At 37.8% G+C, this 17,735-nt stretch overlaps 1 protein-coding gene across 2 annotated transcripts in view; it reads right to left on the bottom strand.

Moving 5' to 3' along the window:
* Positions 1 to 5,856: 5,856 nt before the first annotated feature.
* The window catches only part of ROCK2 (Rho associated coiled-coil containing protein kinase 2), a 104,758-nt gene continuing 92,879 nt past the window's right edge, over positions 5,857 to 17,735 (bottom strand). Inside the window, exons 27-32 of one of the 2 annotated variants that reach the window (XM_083830563.1) lie at positions 16,394 to 16,464; positions 15,345 to 15,433; positions 14,691 to 14,769; positions 14,217 to 14,478; positions 13,378 to 13,591; positions 5,857 to 7,980 (exon numbers count right to left, since the gene is read on the bottom strand). In XM_083830563.1, coding sequence (XP_083686689.1) covers positions 7,977 to 7,980; positions 13,378 to 13,591; positions 14,217 to 14,478; positions 14,691 to 14,769; positions 15,345 to 15,433; positions 16,394 to 16,464 — 719 coding nt within the window. In that variant the 3' untranslated portion in view covers positions 5,857 to 7,976. The other variant, XM_083830564.1, reaches the window with a different exon arrangement.

Raw genomic sequence — 17,735 nt, 5'->3', positions numbered from 1 at the left:
CAGTTATTGGTGTCTTTCTTACTCCTGAGTGATGCTGTAGCAAAATCACGAGCATTTTGGCTTGATGATCAGCATTTAATTTTTTTTTCACCATAAAATGTTGAAAATACATTTAAGAAAGGTTCTGTACAGGTTACTTAATACATCTAGAATAAGTCACCTTGGAAACTTGTGGGAAATGAAGAAAAGAAACGGCTGGATAATTCACAAACTTAAGTAAAGTAATTCTATGGACTTGGAAAGCTGGGCCATGAATTCTCACTCAAGCTGCATGGGATATGGAACAAATCAGAAGGTAGCAGCAGGTGGTTTTACATACTTTTTCTTTCTCTCTCTCTTCTTTTCTCACAGAGAATAATTTCTTTAATTTTTCTAAGGTAGAAACATGGTCAAGTCCTGGGCAAGCCCCATAAAAGTGTAGCTCCCTCCAGTATGCAAACCATAATCTTCCCAAGTAGCTGCATTAAAGGCAATAGCTTTAGCCAAGATAAACAGGGAGGACAAACCTTGTTAAACTTGTCATTCAGTGGTATCAGGGTGGATGCAAGCAAGTGCAGCGGCTGGCCAAAAGCACGCAAGGAAAACATCTTGGACCTGTTTTAGTGTGGTAAGCTAGTGAGTAACTTCTATCCACAGGGCTGGAAGTAATACTTCTCCATTCACAGAGCCTGTTGAAGCACTGAATTACACACCCAGCACTTACTCGCACCAGTTCACAATGCGTTGACAGGGTAAACCAGCTTTTCTTGGCTTGGAAAGTGTGGGGCCTACTGGGGCTTTCAAAAAGTATGAATTTTCTTGCCCATGACAATATAAAATTTGAATTCTAGTACAGCCCATTGAAATTTGAGTATAACCCCAAACCTCTCCAGCTATGAACTATGACTATGCCCTTGGTAATGGCTAAGCTGCAACCTGCATTTGGTGACAAAGCTCAGTTTAACAGCATGAAAGAGAAAACATTTATCATGACATATGGTATCAAAAAAAAAAAAAAGAAAGAATGAGGACATGATTCCAGAGATAACAGGTTGCAGTTTTCAAAGTGGGGATGTAGCCAGTGGAAGATGGGTTTGGTTTACGTTTCCCAAAAGCCTACTTCTGAACTGTCATTAGTGAACAGGAGTCGTACACAAACGCATACAGGCACCTCCCTTCCTTACAGGCCTCACTAACACTTAGTGGTTTGTGCAGAGTAAAACCACGTAGACACGGGTGTGTTTCTTTGCATTATTGTAATCCAGGAAAAGATTTTATTGCTTGAACAACTCAGAACTCCCTGTCCCTGAGCCTCTTCTGCTGGCTTGTGTGTGCATGTAGCTGCTTCCTAACCTGGCTCTGCTAAAGCAATCCAGCAAAACAGGAGAGCAAAGGGGTGGGGAAGGGGACTCGCACCGTAACTGCTGGCGTCCAGAAGCAGGCTTTTACAGCAGTTGGACTCTGGAGAAAGTCATCCACAACTAGCTAACAGGTCTCAGGCAGCCTTCATTAGGTCTTCTAGGTCTTCTACAAGAAGTAACATTACTATTCCCCCAACACTCAGAGCCCACAGGAAGAATTACCAGAATCGTGGCGATCAACACAAATGAAGTGGTTTCCCAGCCATGCATCTTTGATGATGAATAAATTATTTCCTTTATAATGCTCTTCAGGCTGATTTCCATTCCATTCCATTCCACATTCTTCATTGATAATCATCGATCACTGATAATTGAGATTCATATTCATGTATGTAGCAGAACATGAAATGTTCTGAACAATGCCCCAGGTTGGTATATGAGGAAGCTGAAAATTGTTGAAAAAGAAAAAATATATACAAAATCATAGAATTGGGTGTTATTAAATCTATTAAATTCTTGGTTTTCGTTGGAATTTAATTTGCTTGCTTTTGAGCTTCACTTCTCCATGACACTTAAGATTTCTCTGAGATAATGTCTGTTAGGGTCAAATAGGTGTCTGAGAGGCACGATAAACATTACCCAAGAACCTACCAGTTAATCACTGCTTTTGTTGTTGTTGTTGATTTGTTTGTTTTCCAGCTCTGCATAACTATCTTAAACTGCCAGTAGTTTAAGCAAGTACTTCTATATATTATGTGGTACTATTTATTCACAGGAAAAGCACTTTAAGAGGGCATAAATCTTGTTTTATCTGTCAAGTATTCTGGAAACTAAAGGGCAGTATCTGCACTAGGCTAAATGTGACAAGAAAAGCCAGCTAATAATGATTAAAACTGAATAGTAACATGGATCCATGCTAAAACATAATTTTACTTACCAGCTTACTGTAATTGCAGGTCTTCTGTGTATATGCCTGCTTTGGGACGTAGATAATTTTCACTTTTGAGTTTGGAGACATTAGTCAGCAGTACCAAGGTGCTGACCTGTCTCATACTATACCAAAAGGATAAATGGAAAAATTTGCTTCCTATGCCTCAGTGTCCCCCTGACGTGTAAAGCACAGTCAGCACTCTACTGAAGCATAAAGCTGAGCCAGTGTAAAACATATTTTTAAGTTATGCACTTACTGTAAAGAAATTGTCACCTTTGAGCTATTGACTACATACAGATTTCACTGAGCTGACTTCCAGAATGACTCATCTTGGGAGACTTTAAATTGTTTCCCCTGCAGTGCACAATCAGCATGACTTACCAGCGGTCCTCGTGGTCTCTCTGACCTCCAGGATATTTTATCTCAGCGATGCTGATGCTTCTTTTAAACTTGCGTGTATGCTCACCTTCCCAGTAACAAAACTCGCGCTGCCGTAGCTCTGAATGGTACAGGAAGCACAAAGGGAAGCTCCCATATTGCATTTATCAAGCCCTTCCATAGCTCCAGAGTGGCCACGCCGCTACACAGATCCTACTGATGTTTGTATGAATCTCGGTCGTCCCCCAGTACATCAAGGCTGTAGTACGCCAGACAACATCACACAGGTTCATGAAGCCATGGGACCCAGCAAATCAATGAGTCTTGAAGCTGCAGACCTAGCTGCAACCTGCACCTAGCTCCAAGATTAGCTTCCAGAGCCTGTCTCAAAGATGGAACACAGCTGGTTACAGAGACCACGCTGGGCCTGGCGAATGTGAGGGCGTTCAAACAGCGGGCTTCCTGGCTCTGTCAGAACAGTGAAGGTGTTAAATAGCTCAGAAAACTCCTAAAAAAGTTTCCACCAATTCACTTGTTAATAAAAAGTAGCACACGCTGAGATATGTTGCTAACAGGGCAATCTAGTGCTTAAGCTCCAAGCAGCTGGCAAGCTGAGGGGAACAAGGAGGACTGGCAGTGATCCCACAGGCCTTACATACTCCTTGTTTGGTGGCTGTGCTTACCAAGTGGTGCAACAGCATCCTGGGGGAAAGAATTCCTGGAGAGCTAGAAAGGGTGATGACAAATGACAAGCTAACTGGATTACCTAAGAGACACACTGGGACATGACGATGTAAAACTACACGTACAAGTAGGCTCACATTTCTGAACAAACGTTCAAGGCCTAGACCTCAAAATGGGGGTGATACGACTGAAGTGTCACACTCCGTTGCCTTGGCTGTGGAGGCATTGCTACGTAGCTCCTCCAAGCAACCAAAAAAGGGCCACAGGGACATAAAATTGCTGCTCTCTACCCTTTCGTTCCAGGGGGAAGATGCGTCTTTCCAGAGTTCTTTAGTTATGCACGAATACATACAGTTAAGGCTTCGTAATTTTGCTCCCTCGTACAGCAGTTCTTTAACTTTCATTTTGAAAGATCACTTTAATCTTGTGGCTTCTGTAGAATTAATGGAACAAGAGCAGTATTGATCAAATCTAGCTGCACACTTGCAATAGCAAGTATTAGACAGTAACTTGACATTCTTACCCTTCTCAAGCAATACTTCCTGCCTTCCAAGGGGCAAAGATTCAAAACCCCAATCTTCGTAACAAGACCTGGTAATTCGCAGCCCTGTGCTAATAAATTACAGTTCCTCTCATCAGTATTTTGGAGCTATGGTTTTACATTCATTGTAGTAGTTTCTGGAGTGAACTAGACTGGATGTGTTTAGACAGTGTTCCCATACATCTCAGCAGACTTGTCCCGTTTTTTAGATGAGTGTCTGAGTACACCATTGTCTACTTTACAGGTAACTTAACAAAAAGTATGAATTAGTTTCAGAACTGCTCTGCCAACATCTTTTACAGAGATCCAAATGAAAACTTCCCACTCTCATGAGGGATACTTCAAAGCAACAGGCAAAACCCTTTGATCTAATGGGACATTGATAATCCCTAGATTAGTTTATAGTGCCATTGCAAGATCATATATACATATGCTCAAATTCCTAACAACCATCTGAAACTGCCTGAGACAAAGCATGTTATTTCTAGCAGAAGCTTTGCTGGCCGTGGTGACTCAAGAGAGCCACTGAATGTCTGTCCAAGGTTCAGCATCCCCAAGAGAGCTAGCAAGAGATTCAGACACTTGCAGAGAAATGTCAGTGATGTTTTAAATTTGGCCACTGTTGCCGACTGCCAAGATACTTGAGCTTCTTGCATGTTTCCCAGTCCTTGGTGGAACTATGTTCCACGTCATGTTTTGGTTACAGCATCAATCATGCTAAGAAGCGCAAGAATGACAAATTTTTCTGTCCTACACACGCCTGGTGTTCTACCCGGCATCGCTGTGATGGGCTGAGCTTTGGCAGGAGTCCCTGGAACTAGGGAAGTGCAGTACACAACTAGGACAGAAGAGGAAATCTCCTTTCAGGAAGGCTCTTGTGACAGCTGCCACACACTGCTCTGATGGGGTCTTCCTGTCCAGTTTCTGTGCTGGTGAGCTATTGGATGGGAACCAAACAGCAACTTCACCGTGAATGTCTTGAGTTTCTGGCTCCCAGTCTGACCCCTGATATTTCCAGAAGGTTAATTTGCAGCTTGGCTATGCCAGCTGTGCAGTCTTGCGAAACAATAGGACTTGGAATAAGAGAATTTCTATAGATAGATTCAGCCAGGCCATAAAAATGTCCTGTTTGCTGCAATAGCCCTGTTACAAAAGAAAGCGTTTAAACTTCAGTGACTTTAAAACAACTATTCCTTAGTCCAGTAATATGTTCCATCTCTCAAGAATTTTAAATGATTACTACTGACAAAAAGGAAACAACACAATCCCCAGGAACTAATGTTGAAGAGTTCTTTGCAGTCCACAGCTCAGCAGGTGAAAGCCCCATCTCGCACAGAAGGACAAGCGAGAAGGACAGAGGAGCTGCTTTCCCTTTTCTGTCCTGGGTACAAAACAAGGTTTGCTCACATCATACCATCGGCCAAATTGTTTCCATGTTACAGCTCAGCGTGGCACACACCATTCCTTTGTTTTGATACAGAATTGCATGAAGTTGAGAACTGAGAAATGCTATGGTACTTCCATCCCTAGAGGCACTCAAAACTCAAATAGACCAGGTCTTGGGGAACTTGTTCCAAGTTGGCCTTGCTTTGAGGGAGAGGTGAGGCCAGAGCATCTCCAGTGTTCCCTACGAGCCCGTATCATTCTGTGATAGCTTCTCAATACAGCCTGCTGTATGTGTAGAGAATGTATAAACTGTGGCTAGTAAATACTGTAATACAGCACATTTCCAAAAATGTCAGGCTTAACAGGGCCCCAGGGATTCACAGTGAACGAGGGCAAGCCATGCAAAGAAGGTGCACCAGACCCAGCCCCGGTACCTGATGGCCTGCCAAACCAGCTCCGCTGAGTCTGCCCTTCCTCCACACACAGCCTTTGCTTGGCTTTCTTTTGAGCAGCCTTTGCCTTTCACATATCTGCCGCAGTAGTTGCCTATGTATTTAAATATTTTAATTAATTACCAGCTTGTCGAGTTCAGGAACTACTTTACCTTACTCAAATAGTTTATTTAAAAATATATATATAATACTCTCCAATTCAGAAAAGGATAGAACTTCCCACAATGTAACATTTTTTTTATATATATATATAAAATATTTATGCATTCAGTGAATGGAAACAGTTTTACTGTATACATTTTTAATGTTGTACTCTATGCAAATCTGCATTACCTAAAAATATACCGTACTTCTGTAAATCAAAACAAGCGGGGAAAAAACACCGTAGCTGTGCATTGGGTTATAATACCTAACAGAAATGATATGCAAGTTTTAGGTTTGGATTTAAGAACCCACAAACAACGTTTTACTTTGCGAGTGCATAAATAGAAGACTGAATACATTCTGGCTCCGTTAAGATGAACTGTAGTAGAGGTTACAAAATGCAAATATATTTATTCATTTTCAGTATTTCAGTGTTTCCAAGTCCACCTTTCATGATAGTGTTAAATAAATCATGGTCCTATCCTTCCAAACATTTCAACACTCTTTAAAAAAAAACAAAAACAAACAAACAAAACTTTAAAGTGAAATGTCCTCCTTCATTGAAGTGTTAGATCATATTTTAAATTACTGCACTCCCACACAATAGTTTATATATATATATATTTTAAATATATATATATATTTATATATATAAAGAGACCAAATAGGAGACTACATTTTTTACTGTCAATATGTTTAACATAGCATACTGTAGTTGTATAAAACATGCATTTTCTGGGATAATTATGAACACATCATGAATGAGCCCACATAAATTATATTTTTTGTACAACTCCAAGTAAAAAAAAAAAAAAAAAAGTCAGATTAAGTGCCTCTGAGGCCCTTTATTCCCAGCTATCAGTTCTCAAAACACACTACTGGAATATTTATCTATGCCTACAGCTATGTGCTGGAGAACCAGATTTAAAATTTTAAAATACATCTACAGTATGTTTTATTTTTTCTTTAAAGTTTGTGACAGTCCTTGGATACTGTGTTGTGAAATGTAAAAAATAATCACATATTCTCTTTTTTTTTTTCAGAAATAAAAACACATCTAGGAGAGTATGCAAAAACAAGGCAAAATGAAGTTTTCATAGCACTTAATGAGGGTTAATATAAGTTGATAACTAATATTGAGGTTTGTAAAAAGGGCTGGATGAGCAGTTACATGTATAAGCAAATGGTCTAGGAATTCCAATGTTATCAGACATTGTTTTTGTAACCAACACTTCTCCACCCTCAAAACCAGTCGATATACATTCAAAATAGATTGACATTGATATACTTACTAGGTGTAAAAATAGTGCACTATTTTTTCTGCCACGAAGCAAAATTGCATCCTAAGAGCTGGTAAACCTTCTTTTCCTTAAATACAGAGAATGGGCAAAAAACTTGAAAAAAATTAAATTAAGGCAATTAGGCAAAAACAGGACTGCCCATGATGACAAGCTGAAACTAGTATATACTTCAAAGTTAAACTAGCTGCTTAACATTGACACGCAGCTTCTGATAGACGTGTATGAATGATATAAACTTCAACATTATGGCTTTATACAAGTGCATAGTTGCAACTGCAATAAGTAACGGTATCTGATTAATAAGCATAAAAAAATAAAGTGGAAAGATTTTTAAAACCCTCTTGCAGTATTACAGTACAATATATATACACAGTATAATGGTCACTTCTTACAGATGCAGTCTATATCACTGTGATTGATCTTCCTCCTGTTCTTCTTGCAGACGTGCTGGTGGCATCTTTACGAAAGCTGAAAAGTCAGTTTCTTCAGTTTAAATATTCATTCCTCTCAATCCTTTTATGAAATGTAGTGTGTGTGTCTTGCCGAGAAAGCTTTTGTGGAACAGAGTTTAAAAGGTTACCTAACATATCCTTTTACTATTTACCAGCCATTCCTCATTTGATCAGTCACTCAGGGGAATACAGGAAAACCCTCAGAGATTAGTAATTTATATTGCAGCAAAAATGTAAACCTCTGATATATATAGCACAATCTCTCAGGAAAATATATATTTTTAATATATTTTGGGATATGTTTCAGTCTTGCTGTAACGGGAAGAAAATTATCACCTTGAATTGTGTCTGCATTCACGGAAAGCAGTTAGCTGAAAAAGAAGCAGGAAGTTTGGTCAGTAAAGGCAGTGAATGAAAATCTGACAAGAACACACTTCCTCAAAACCTTCATTTAAGATGAGCTCATCAGCATACTTGGGAGAAGTCATTCCTCTGCATTCAACAGCATCAAGTTACTTAAGTATAGTGCATCCTTACGCATTATGATCCCAAATCAATTAAACCCCCTTGTAATATATGAGGGTAAAGTACAATAGTCAGTAATAAAAGATTAGTAATTTAAAGGCTTTTTATACATAAAAATGCATTATATTTAATTAACGTAACGAGCTGGTATCTCAACTGAGTATATAGCTGAGGCACAGCCCTTGTGGTGCTGTCATTGCCCATTCTTTTATAAAGCTGAGACACACCTACGGAGTATTTAGAAAAATTCTTAAGAGGTCACAGTTTAATATTTAGGTTTTTCTGCAGTGTAAACGCAATATTTCATCAACATGTAAAATGACTAAAACATTGAGAACTACAAAATAATTTCATTCTCTCTTTCCAGTACATTCACGTTGCATATTTGAGTAAGCCATGGGGCAAATTAGATCAACAAAACAGCTGTATCTTTTCTAAAGCAGTCAAGGAAACCGTGTCACAGAAGCTGCAAAGCCTGCTTGTTTACATAGTTTTCAAATGCATTGTTAGGTACCCAAAAAGCACAGCACTGCAAAGAGAAGCCAAGTCAAATTCACTTCACAACACAGGTAGAAAAAGCAAAATGCAGAACTCCTGGGATTTCATGTCTGCTAGCCATGGACAAGTGAGTTCATGTTAAAAGTTTAAGAAAAAAAAGCATTTGTGAACACCGATTCTATTTCAGGTAAATATCCAACTTTTAAAACCTCCTTTTTAGCCTAAATAAATTATTTGCAGAGCAAATTATTTGCAGCACTACTAAGATTACTAATACTGCTAGTATTAGCACTACACATGAACAACTACTCTGACAACAACAGGTATTTTGTTTTGGGGGCAGGCAGACATGAATTTTGAACAAAGATCCAAAATTAGAAAAATAAGAACAGTGAAAAGGCAAATCCATCATTTTAATGAAAACAACTTCTCTAAAAATTTGACACTGTGAACAGAATCTCATTTTTGCAGTAAAAAATATTAAAATGAGATCTTGTGTTTTCTCTACTTTAAGAAACAAAATCCAACATAGCATGCTGTATTCAAAGGCAAACAAATCCATTCCTCACTATTTAGATTTACCCCTTATACTTCTTCAGAAATCAAAAACATCGTCATCATCATCATCACCATCAATATCATCAACATCATCAAATGACCAATCCCAGTCTTTAAATGCCAGATCAAGTAATCTGCAACAGGAGGGTTTGATATTTAATGTGTGTCACGCTTCTTATAGAATACACTTCAAAATTCCATTTGTTATCACTAAACCTTTCTAAAAAGACTGTCTTAAAATAGGTGGGCTCCTTCCTTTGTGTACCATGGAATATGAAGATTCAGTTACCTTTCATGTAAGCCACGAATGCTGTATTCAAAGGAAATGTATCTCACAAATCATTAAATTCTACTGAACACTTACCATATTGATTTTTCCCCAAAAATGTCAGTAGGAAAGACCATCTACATTTCATAAAATTAGCTGCTGTTTTGCTGCAGCTATTGTTGACCCAGGTGCAGTTTTATGCTCAGCTGCCGTCCCTTTCCAGACAATAATGCAAGACTAAATTTTTCCAGTAAAACTCAGTAATTTGGTTGTTGAACAGAACATCAAATTGAACAGTGTCATCTGAATTCACAAACAAATACAGTGAGATTATACTTCACAGCTGTCCTGCAGCTCATTATTTCACATTAGGCAATGCCAAAAAAAGAGGATGTATCACCGTGTTCTCTATGCATCGCTGCCGATGCTCCTTCTATGGTCACCAGAGAATGGAGGAGAGAGAGGCAGGCTTTTTCAGCAAATGAGTCATTTCACCTATTTTAGGCATTCGTTTTGGGATGGGATGAATCATTGTCTAAAGGCATTCATCTTTCTGCTATTATAGAAGGATTTTAGACAAACATCTCAAGTACTAACTTCTCAACTTACAAGAAATGAAATCCAGTGTAGTCATTTCTCCACTGAGCTCAGTGGATTTGAAATCAGGTTTATATGCCAACCTTATGAGGCAGAGATAGAAACTTTATTCTAAAGAAAGCCTTCAGGATATTTTAACTAAAACATGTTACAATGTTTAATATAGTTAATTGCATGCTTTAAACAAAGCAGGTTTCAGTTTTTATTGGGATTTCAGCTCTTAAAGTTTTTACACTTAAATGATATATCCCTAAAAAGGCTCAATATTAATCTATTATATGAACTGTGGTTATCATAATTCCTAAAACACAGAAATCATTAGGTATTAAAATATATTAAAGTTGTGTTTTTTTTTTTAATTTGGAATGATCCTTTTGGCACAATCTAGTTGAATGCGGAAACTATACGGTCTGTGTGACAAAATTCCTAGCACGGACGGCATTTATAGGACCATATGGGTTGCACGGGACTTCAGGAGGTCTCTCAGCCGACCTCCTGCTCAAAGCAGGGCCAGCTGCGAGGTAGGGCCAGCTCAGGCTGTGCAGGACTCCTTCCAGTCGGTTCTTGAAAGCCTCCAAGGATGGAGCCTGCCCAGCCCCACCAACCCTTCTCCCTGCTGACTGTCCTCATAGGAAGAGGCCCGATGGCCTCTGCTTGATTTTCCCCAGTTGGTCGAAGTCTTTCTTGAATCTGGCGGCTCTAAACTGGACGCGGTATCTCGCCGTAGAATAATGAGTGATATCTCCTCCCTCAGTCTCCTGGCTGAACTCCTTCAGTGCAGTCCCAGAGCCTGCCTCGCTGCCAGGGCATGCTGCTGGCTCATCTCCAGCTTGTCGCCAGCCACTCAGCTCCCGCATTTAGCTGGCAACTGGATCTTCACTCTCAGTGAAGTTTGTAACAGAAAATTAACTATTCCACACGGTAAGTGCTTGCACAAAAACCTCATGGAAGCACCAGTCAGATATTAACTGGCTATAGCAGTAACAGTGATTTTTAACTGTGTGGTTTCTAATTGAAAGTGTTTACATCCATACAGATTTCCACAGAACTTTGACAGACCTGCATTAAGGTGAGATGACCTCACAGAACTCCACTTTTCCATCTGTAACTCCTGAGCTGACAGGTACATTTCAAAAGTTAACTCGGAAAGTTTAACTGCAAGCATAAAACTGCTTACACAAAAAAATATTCATCCTCCTCCTTTTCCTACCATTACTAAACATACAGATAGAAAAATATACTGTTAGGCAAAAAACATTAAAGACTGATTTGGAGTGGATGAGAACCAAAATAGAAAGAAGGGCAAGCTAGATACAGTTCTGCAAGCATTCTGTAAAGAAACATCATGAAGATTGAAAGAAGGGTGTTACAACAAGAAAATTTTCTTTCTGAGAACACAAGCATAGCTGTGGAAAAAGAATCAGAGTATAAAATACACCCTTTATATGTCAACAATAAGAAACAGAATAATGCTGATGAATTAGAATGTAAAAATGCAGAAGAAAAGCTTTTTACTTGTCCCCCAGGTTGTCACGAATAATGTTTCCTTGCTCCAATCCAATTGTTGATATTTTCATTGATTTTGCACAAAGAATCCCTTCAATAATTAATCTCCAAAATGTGGAATTAAACTTTTCACCTCCATGGTTATAATCAAAAAATCTAATAATTTAAAATTCAAATTACTAGGTCAGACCTTCTTTTAAAGGATGGAAAATAAATCATCAAAAATTAGTTTGTATGGAAATTAGGAGGGAAGTGAAGTTATTTTGAGTCTTTTCACTATGTATTTCCCCATATTAAAATACATTTTTTATTTTTATTACTATCTAACTCTTCCTCCCATAAGGCTATTTTGCGATTGCAACAGCATCACAACACCAAGCATGCTTGCACTGCATTCCCCACTGTAAATCTGGTGACTCTTCCAACCCAGTTTTCAACCAGCCAGCTTAGATACTGGTGGCAGTCTGGTCACAGGGACAAGGAGACCAACACCATCTAGCCACTCCCAAATTGCTTCTTGAAGGAACAATTTTAAACCTTTGTTGAATTGTCCATTGCTGCTGGAATACTGCAACAAACAAAGCAAGTCAGACAGACCAAACCTTTCACAGGCTGTCAACAACCAGGGACTATTATGTTTAAGTATTAGCTTTATAACCCTAACTGTTCCTTCCTTCTTAACTAACTGTGCAGTACTCTAGACGATGAAAAAAAAGCAAACTGAAAAAATCCAGAAATTCTGTACTGTGCTATCACTTAACTGCAATCTGCAGAATGTTATCACTTCTATGGCTGCAACATAGGATTTTGCTCTTTAAAACTGATCCAATAGTAGATTACTGGGTTTTACATGCATATTTATTTCCCAAATTAGAGGAACTTGATGATAAGACTACTCTTTTAGGAAACATGAGACATAAGCATGAGTATTTCTAGGCTAAATAAGGAATTGAAACCAATCCCTCCCTTTGGCAAGTGCTCCAACTACTTGTCCAAACGGTGATCACCACTTCCCATCTACCAGCTCTTTCCAAAAGCATGAGTGATGCTCACACAGATGCCTACCACTGCAGAAAATGGCACCACACTGTGGAACCTGCATGGGCAGAGATGCAAAAGTGAGACTCATCTGAACTATTTTGCTGTGGATGTCCAAGAGTGCTTTATGCTCCCTTTCTTCATTAGGATGTTGTGAATTCAATCCTAAAACCAACTCTTCCTATATATCAACTGTAAGCAGAGTTAGACATAGTTATATACATTTGGTCAGATGAATCACACTCAAACACACACATCCTCAGTCATGGTTCTAACCTCAGAATGGGGCAGGAATTCAACACATTCCTCAAAACCACACAGTATGAAAGAAAAAGATGTGCAGTCTTTAGGTATGTGGAAGACCTTCTGGATCGCTTTTTGAAGGCACCCAGTTTTCTCCTAGGTTCATTAGAACCACAAGTACCTAATTTCATATTGCAACTTCAAATCATGTCCAGTAGTGGCCGTGTTGAAAGTCACTAAACCTTTTTTTTTCCCCTCAAAATCTTCACAACCCTGTCACTGACTCTGCCTAGTTAAATCCCACTTTCCCTACCAGCTGCCAGTTCACGGGAACAGTAAGACACATTATCAATGCATTAGGTTAACTATCATAATGGGTTTTCTTATAACTTAGATAAGGTTTATAGAATATGACATACTAGATCACACATCAGTAGTCAACAACATTTGTGGTCAGTTGCCCATATAAACATGTATCACATTAATTGTAGTAGAATGTTTAAAATAATAAATTAAATAGCAGCTCTTGTGTCACCTTGGTTTGTTTGGAGGAAGCTGTCGACTTGGTCGTCTGATGGACTGGTTTGGCTGTACCTTCATGGAAGTTCTGGGAGAAGATCGAGCAAAGGGGTCTGGTGCTGGAGGCTTCTTGGGTATTTTTTTCACCAGTCGGCTCACCCATTTTTGCTGTTCTTCCGTAGAATTAGCTAACAGTAGTAGATTCTTTGCCGTTGAAATATCATAATACACTGTAATAATAGTTTTTCAAATAAAAAATAATATTGTTATTTCTCTAAACATATACCCACAGCAAAAATTAGTGGTCAGATTACCATACTCTCATAATCAACAAGAGAAATCTGCAGAGAAATCAAAAGCAAAGTGAGGCAGATTTTGCCAAACTTAAAGTTTCCTTATGCCTCCTTATGTTTGTTTACAGGATAACAATTTAGTACTATGGAAGACACATATGTTAAAAAACAAGAAAAGGTAACACAAAGGCATGCCTGATCACCAGAAACCACAACCTAAGTCACAAGGAGCAACTTCACTGAATATCATCCATTTCCTAACCCCCACTAACATTATCATGTCAGATAGCAATGCTGCACAACATGCAACAGTGTGAGCAGTCTATCAACCACTAGGCTTTGCTGCATGAAGCTGACAACACAGCAGGTATGTACCTAATTAGCTACACGCTATTCACTCACAGCAGTGAGACAATCCTCTTGTAGACACCTTTAGGAAGTTTGACAGCTACATACCCATAAAAGAAAAACCTCCCTGTTTAAGTTGGTGTTAGACCATTACTGACATTAGAATGTTTTGTCATTCCTTGACTGTACACACAATCAAATACTTGCTAATTACCTTTGCAAGGTGCTATAATCTCTTCTTTTTTATCCATGTGATCTTTGTGACACTTGATATGGCAACGACGACATTCTAGAGCAGGAGGAGGTTTAAACATATGCCACAGAGGTTTCATACAAGCTTCACAATTGGTGGGAAAGTGATAAAGAGTAGGTATAAACTCATGTCCTTTGTGACAAATGTAATTTGACTTCTCTCCCATAGGCTCCACAGGAAATTCCTGTTCCTTTTTGCTCTCTCCTTCATTAGCATATAGAATCTAGAATCAAGGCAAAATAACCTCAGTACTCCTATATGACAAACATATATTCAGAGTAATTATCTAATTAGAAAGACTGAGGAATTACACCAGAATGGATCTTTTCAACAATTTTGTAGTAAATACTTCATTAGACAAAGTTATGAAAATATTTTTGACAATGTGATATACCATGTTTATTACATTAGAGGCATTTATTTATTATTAAGTACCTGGAATATCCTTGGAATTTCCTTGGCATCTGCTCTGTACACATCAGTCTGAGTGACTGGCCGGACGTGGAATAGTTTGCTATAGGAAATTATTTCAATAAATACAAAAATTAATGTTTCCAAAACGATAGGCCTATCTTAGAATCCTGCACATGAATTTCCAAACCCTAAATAAAAACAAGTCACAAGTATCCAGCTATACTTACAAAAAAAAATGACAACACTAAAAAACTGACATCATGTGACTTTAGTGATTGCTGGTAGCTTTCTAACACAATCCTCTGCCCACGCTCCAACCTCCGAATAGCCAGTCTGTATTTGTTACGGAAATAAATTAACTACGCCACCTGCTTATAAGCGCATGCTGTAAATGAAAATGTACAAACATTGAAAATTACAGTCCCTCGGCTACAGATTTCTTAACATTTCTTGCTACAGTGTGTGAGGTAAGCCTAGCTCAGCTAGTGGAAGCAGTTCAGTCAGGTCAGTTCAGTGGTCTGTGTAGGTCAACAAACATCAACAGAGCTTATTGCAAAAGTATGTCCCATTTGACATTGTGGTCTAAGACTGGATCTTTCTAAAAGGCCTTTGGTCAAAGCCTTTCTGACAAAGTCCACCTGCAAATCAGAGGAAGCAATCTTACAGAATACTTACTCTATATCTAATACCATATAGGGATTAGATTGTTCTTTATCTTGTTCGCTGTCATAGAACAGGATCTTCTTACTGCTTACAATTACATACTGTTCGGAGGCAGAAAAGCATACAATACACATTTTACTCCAACTCATCACATCAAAGATATCAGAGCAATTATCACAGATGTCAAAGCAATCTCTATCTATTGTTTTGTTAAATGGTAGCTAAAAGGACAATAGTAGTACTGTATTCTGAGTCCATGATTTGCCAATAAATTCATTGCACTACAGACAAGATTTTTATTACTTGATGCATCAGTTTATGTTATCAGATTAATTGGTATTTAAACAGATTTAAGTATATATGATGAGATAAGAATGGAAGTCGAGGAGAGAGTAACATTACATTCTATTTTACAGACTGAATCTTCACTTGGACTGACAGAATAGTTGCCATCTTACAATGCCTGTTTTACAGGTGCAGTTCACAACTAACAGGCATCGTGCCCACAAAGATCACTTATCAGTACTGCTAGCAGTTTTCATAAAACAGCTTGTTATCTATAAGACCTCAAATTTCTAGAATTTTGTCCAGAATGAACACTATGATTGAGCAGTAAGTGAACTAGTATAAAACTGTGCAGGCTATTCTTCGGGTGAAGACCCACCGAAGAGGCTACTGAAAAGCAGTTACCAAGTGAGGGCTGCACATAGTAGATGTGCAGCCACTAGTTTTTATCTCCTAAATAAAGTATTTCTCAAGGGCATCTTCTTCCAGACTACGTTAAGTTCCAGATACATGATGCTATTCAGATTGCTTATTGTTGATTGTATAAATGTCCAACCCCTGTTACTCTCAGACATAGCTATATCACCTAACATATTATACATACATTCACATATATATACACATTTAAGTAATGAGAGAGCATGTATCAAAAAAAATTAAAGTGCTGAAAATCTGTGGTGAGTGTAAAATCCAGTTTATGCATGAAAAAAGATTATATTTATATATATATATATATATTTACATATATATATATATACACATATATCTTTTCTTACCTTTTTAACCCATCCAAATTTTTTAGTGTTATTTCGAACAGGTAGTGATAACCAGCCTTCTAATCTTGATTCTGAAAAAAGAAATATTTAAGAACATAATTATTCACAAAACAATATTTTTGAGACTACTGTGCACTTAAAAATAGTCATTGAAGATCAATAATAAAGCAAAAGAGCAAACATGAGAACATGAACTATTTAAAAATACAATGTCTTGCAAAGTTTATCATAGTAAATTTTCAGGAATAAATTAAATTGCGTATTCCTGAATACAGCAATCACAAACAATGGGATTACAAAAAACTAGTAGGTATGAGGAAGAAGGTAGGAAGAGCAAACTTGCAATTATAGCACACACATTCCCTTAAGTTTTTGCTGGTTTTTTTTTGGTTTTGGTTTGTTTTATTTTTTTAAGACTTTAAGGTCTATCTAGCTTCACCACTTAGAACAACATCTAAAGATATTAGTAGAGACAACATGACATCCAGTTTTACACAAAAGACAAAACAATGCAAACTACTACCTTCAGTAAACATATATATCCTCTATATTCCAGGTAAAATTTCACAAGTTTTATATTCTTATTCATATTTTCCGCTCTATACATTTTTCTATTTTTCTAGTTCTGCCTAAATCTCCTAGACTTTCTAATCCAAAATAAGTGATTTTGGGCTAAACCCTAGGCCTTGCCTAAATTCAACTATGCTTTCACACACTTGTGATATTTTATATTTCACCATCACATTAGTCAAATGAGTTTTATCAATAGGATTAATAGGTCAACTGTTTTTTGACACACATTTCAGCAGCAACCAAAATCTCAACAGGATCAGACTTTCCTTGTGCTTGGTAATACATAGTAAGTATCTCACAGACTTTGACACTATTCTTATAGTTCCAAGTTATACAAGAATTTCTTTCCCCTGTGGTTTATTAAGAGAAATTCAATTGTAAACATAATTGGTTTCCCATCCTAGCAGTTAACCTCTCCTGCTGCAGACACCAAGGCTAAAATTCTGAAGCCTTCAGTATAAACAAACACAAATCCATGAAAGGAGCAAAAAAATTACCCCAAAGTGCAAATGTTATTTTTTTCTCATCAGATAGCATTTTCAATCCTGTGCCTATATTTAATATAGTGTAACAAATATTAGATATTCTTTGAATTTTTGTTACTTCTAGAGAGACTTGAGGAGTGGTTATTTACTGAGATGCGTTCTGTCTTCAAATTTTATTTCTCTGTAACCATTGCTATTGATGACACAGTTTAGTGTACGTGAAGCAGCTCTCTAACATTTATTTTGCCTCATACCTGTCACTTTAAATTATTCCTCTCAACTAT

The sequence above is a fragment of the Anser anser genome, assembly GCF_964211835.1.
Source record: "Anser anser genome assembly, chromosome: 3".
Lineage (NCBI taxonomy): Eukaryota > Metazoa > Chordata > Aves > Anseriformes > Anatidae > Anser > Anser anser.
Note: the sequence above shows the minus strand (reverse complement) of the source record. Positions and strands in the feature narration are given on the sequence as shown.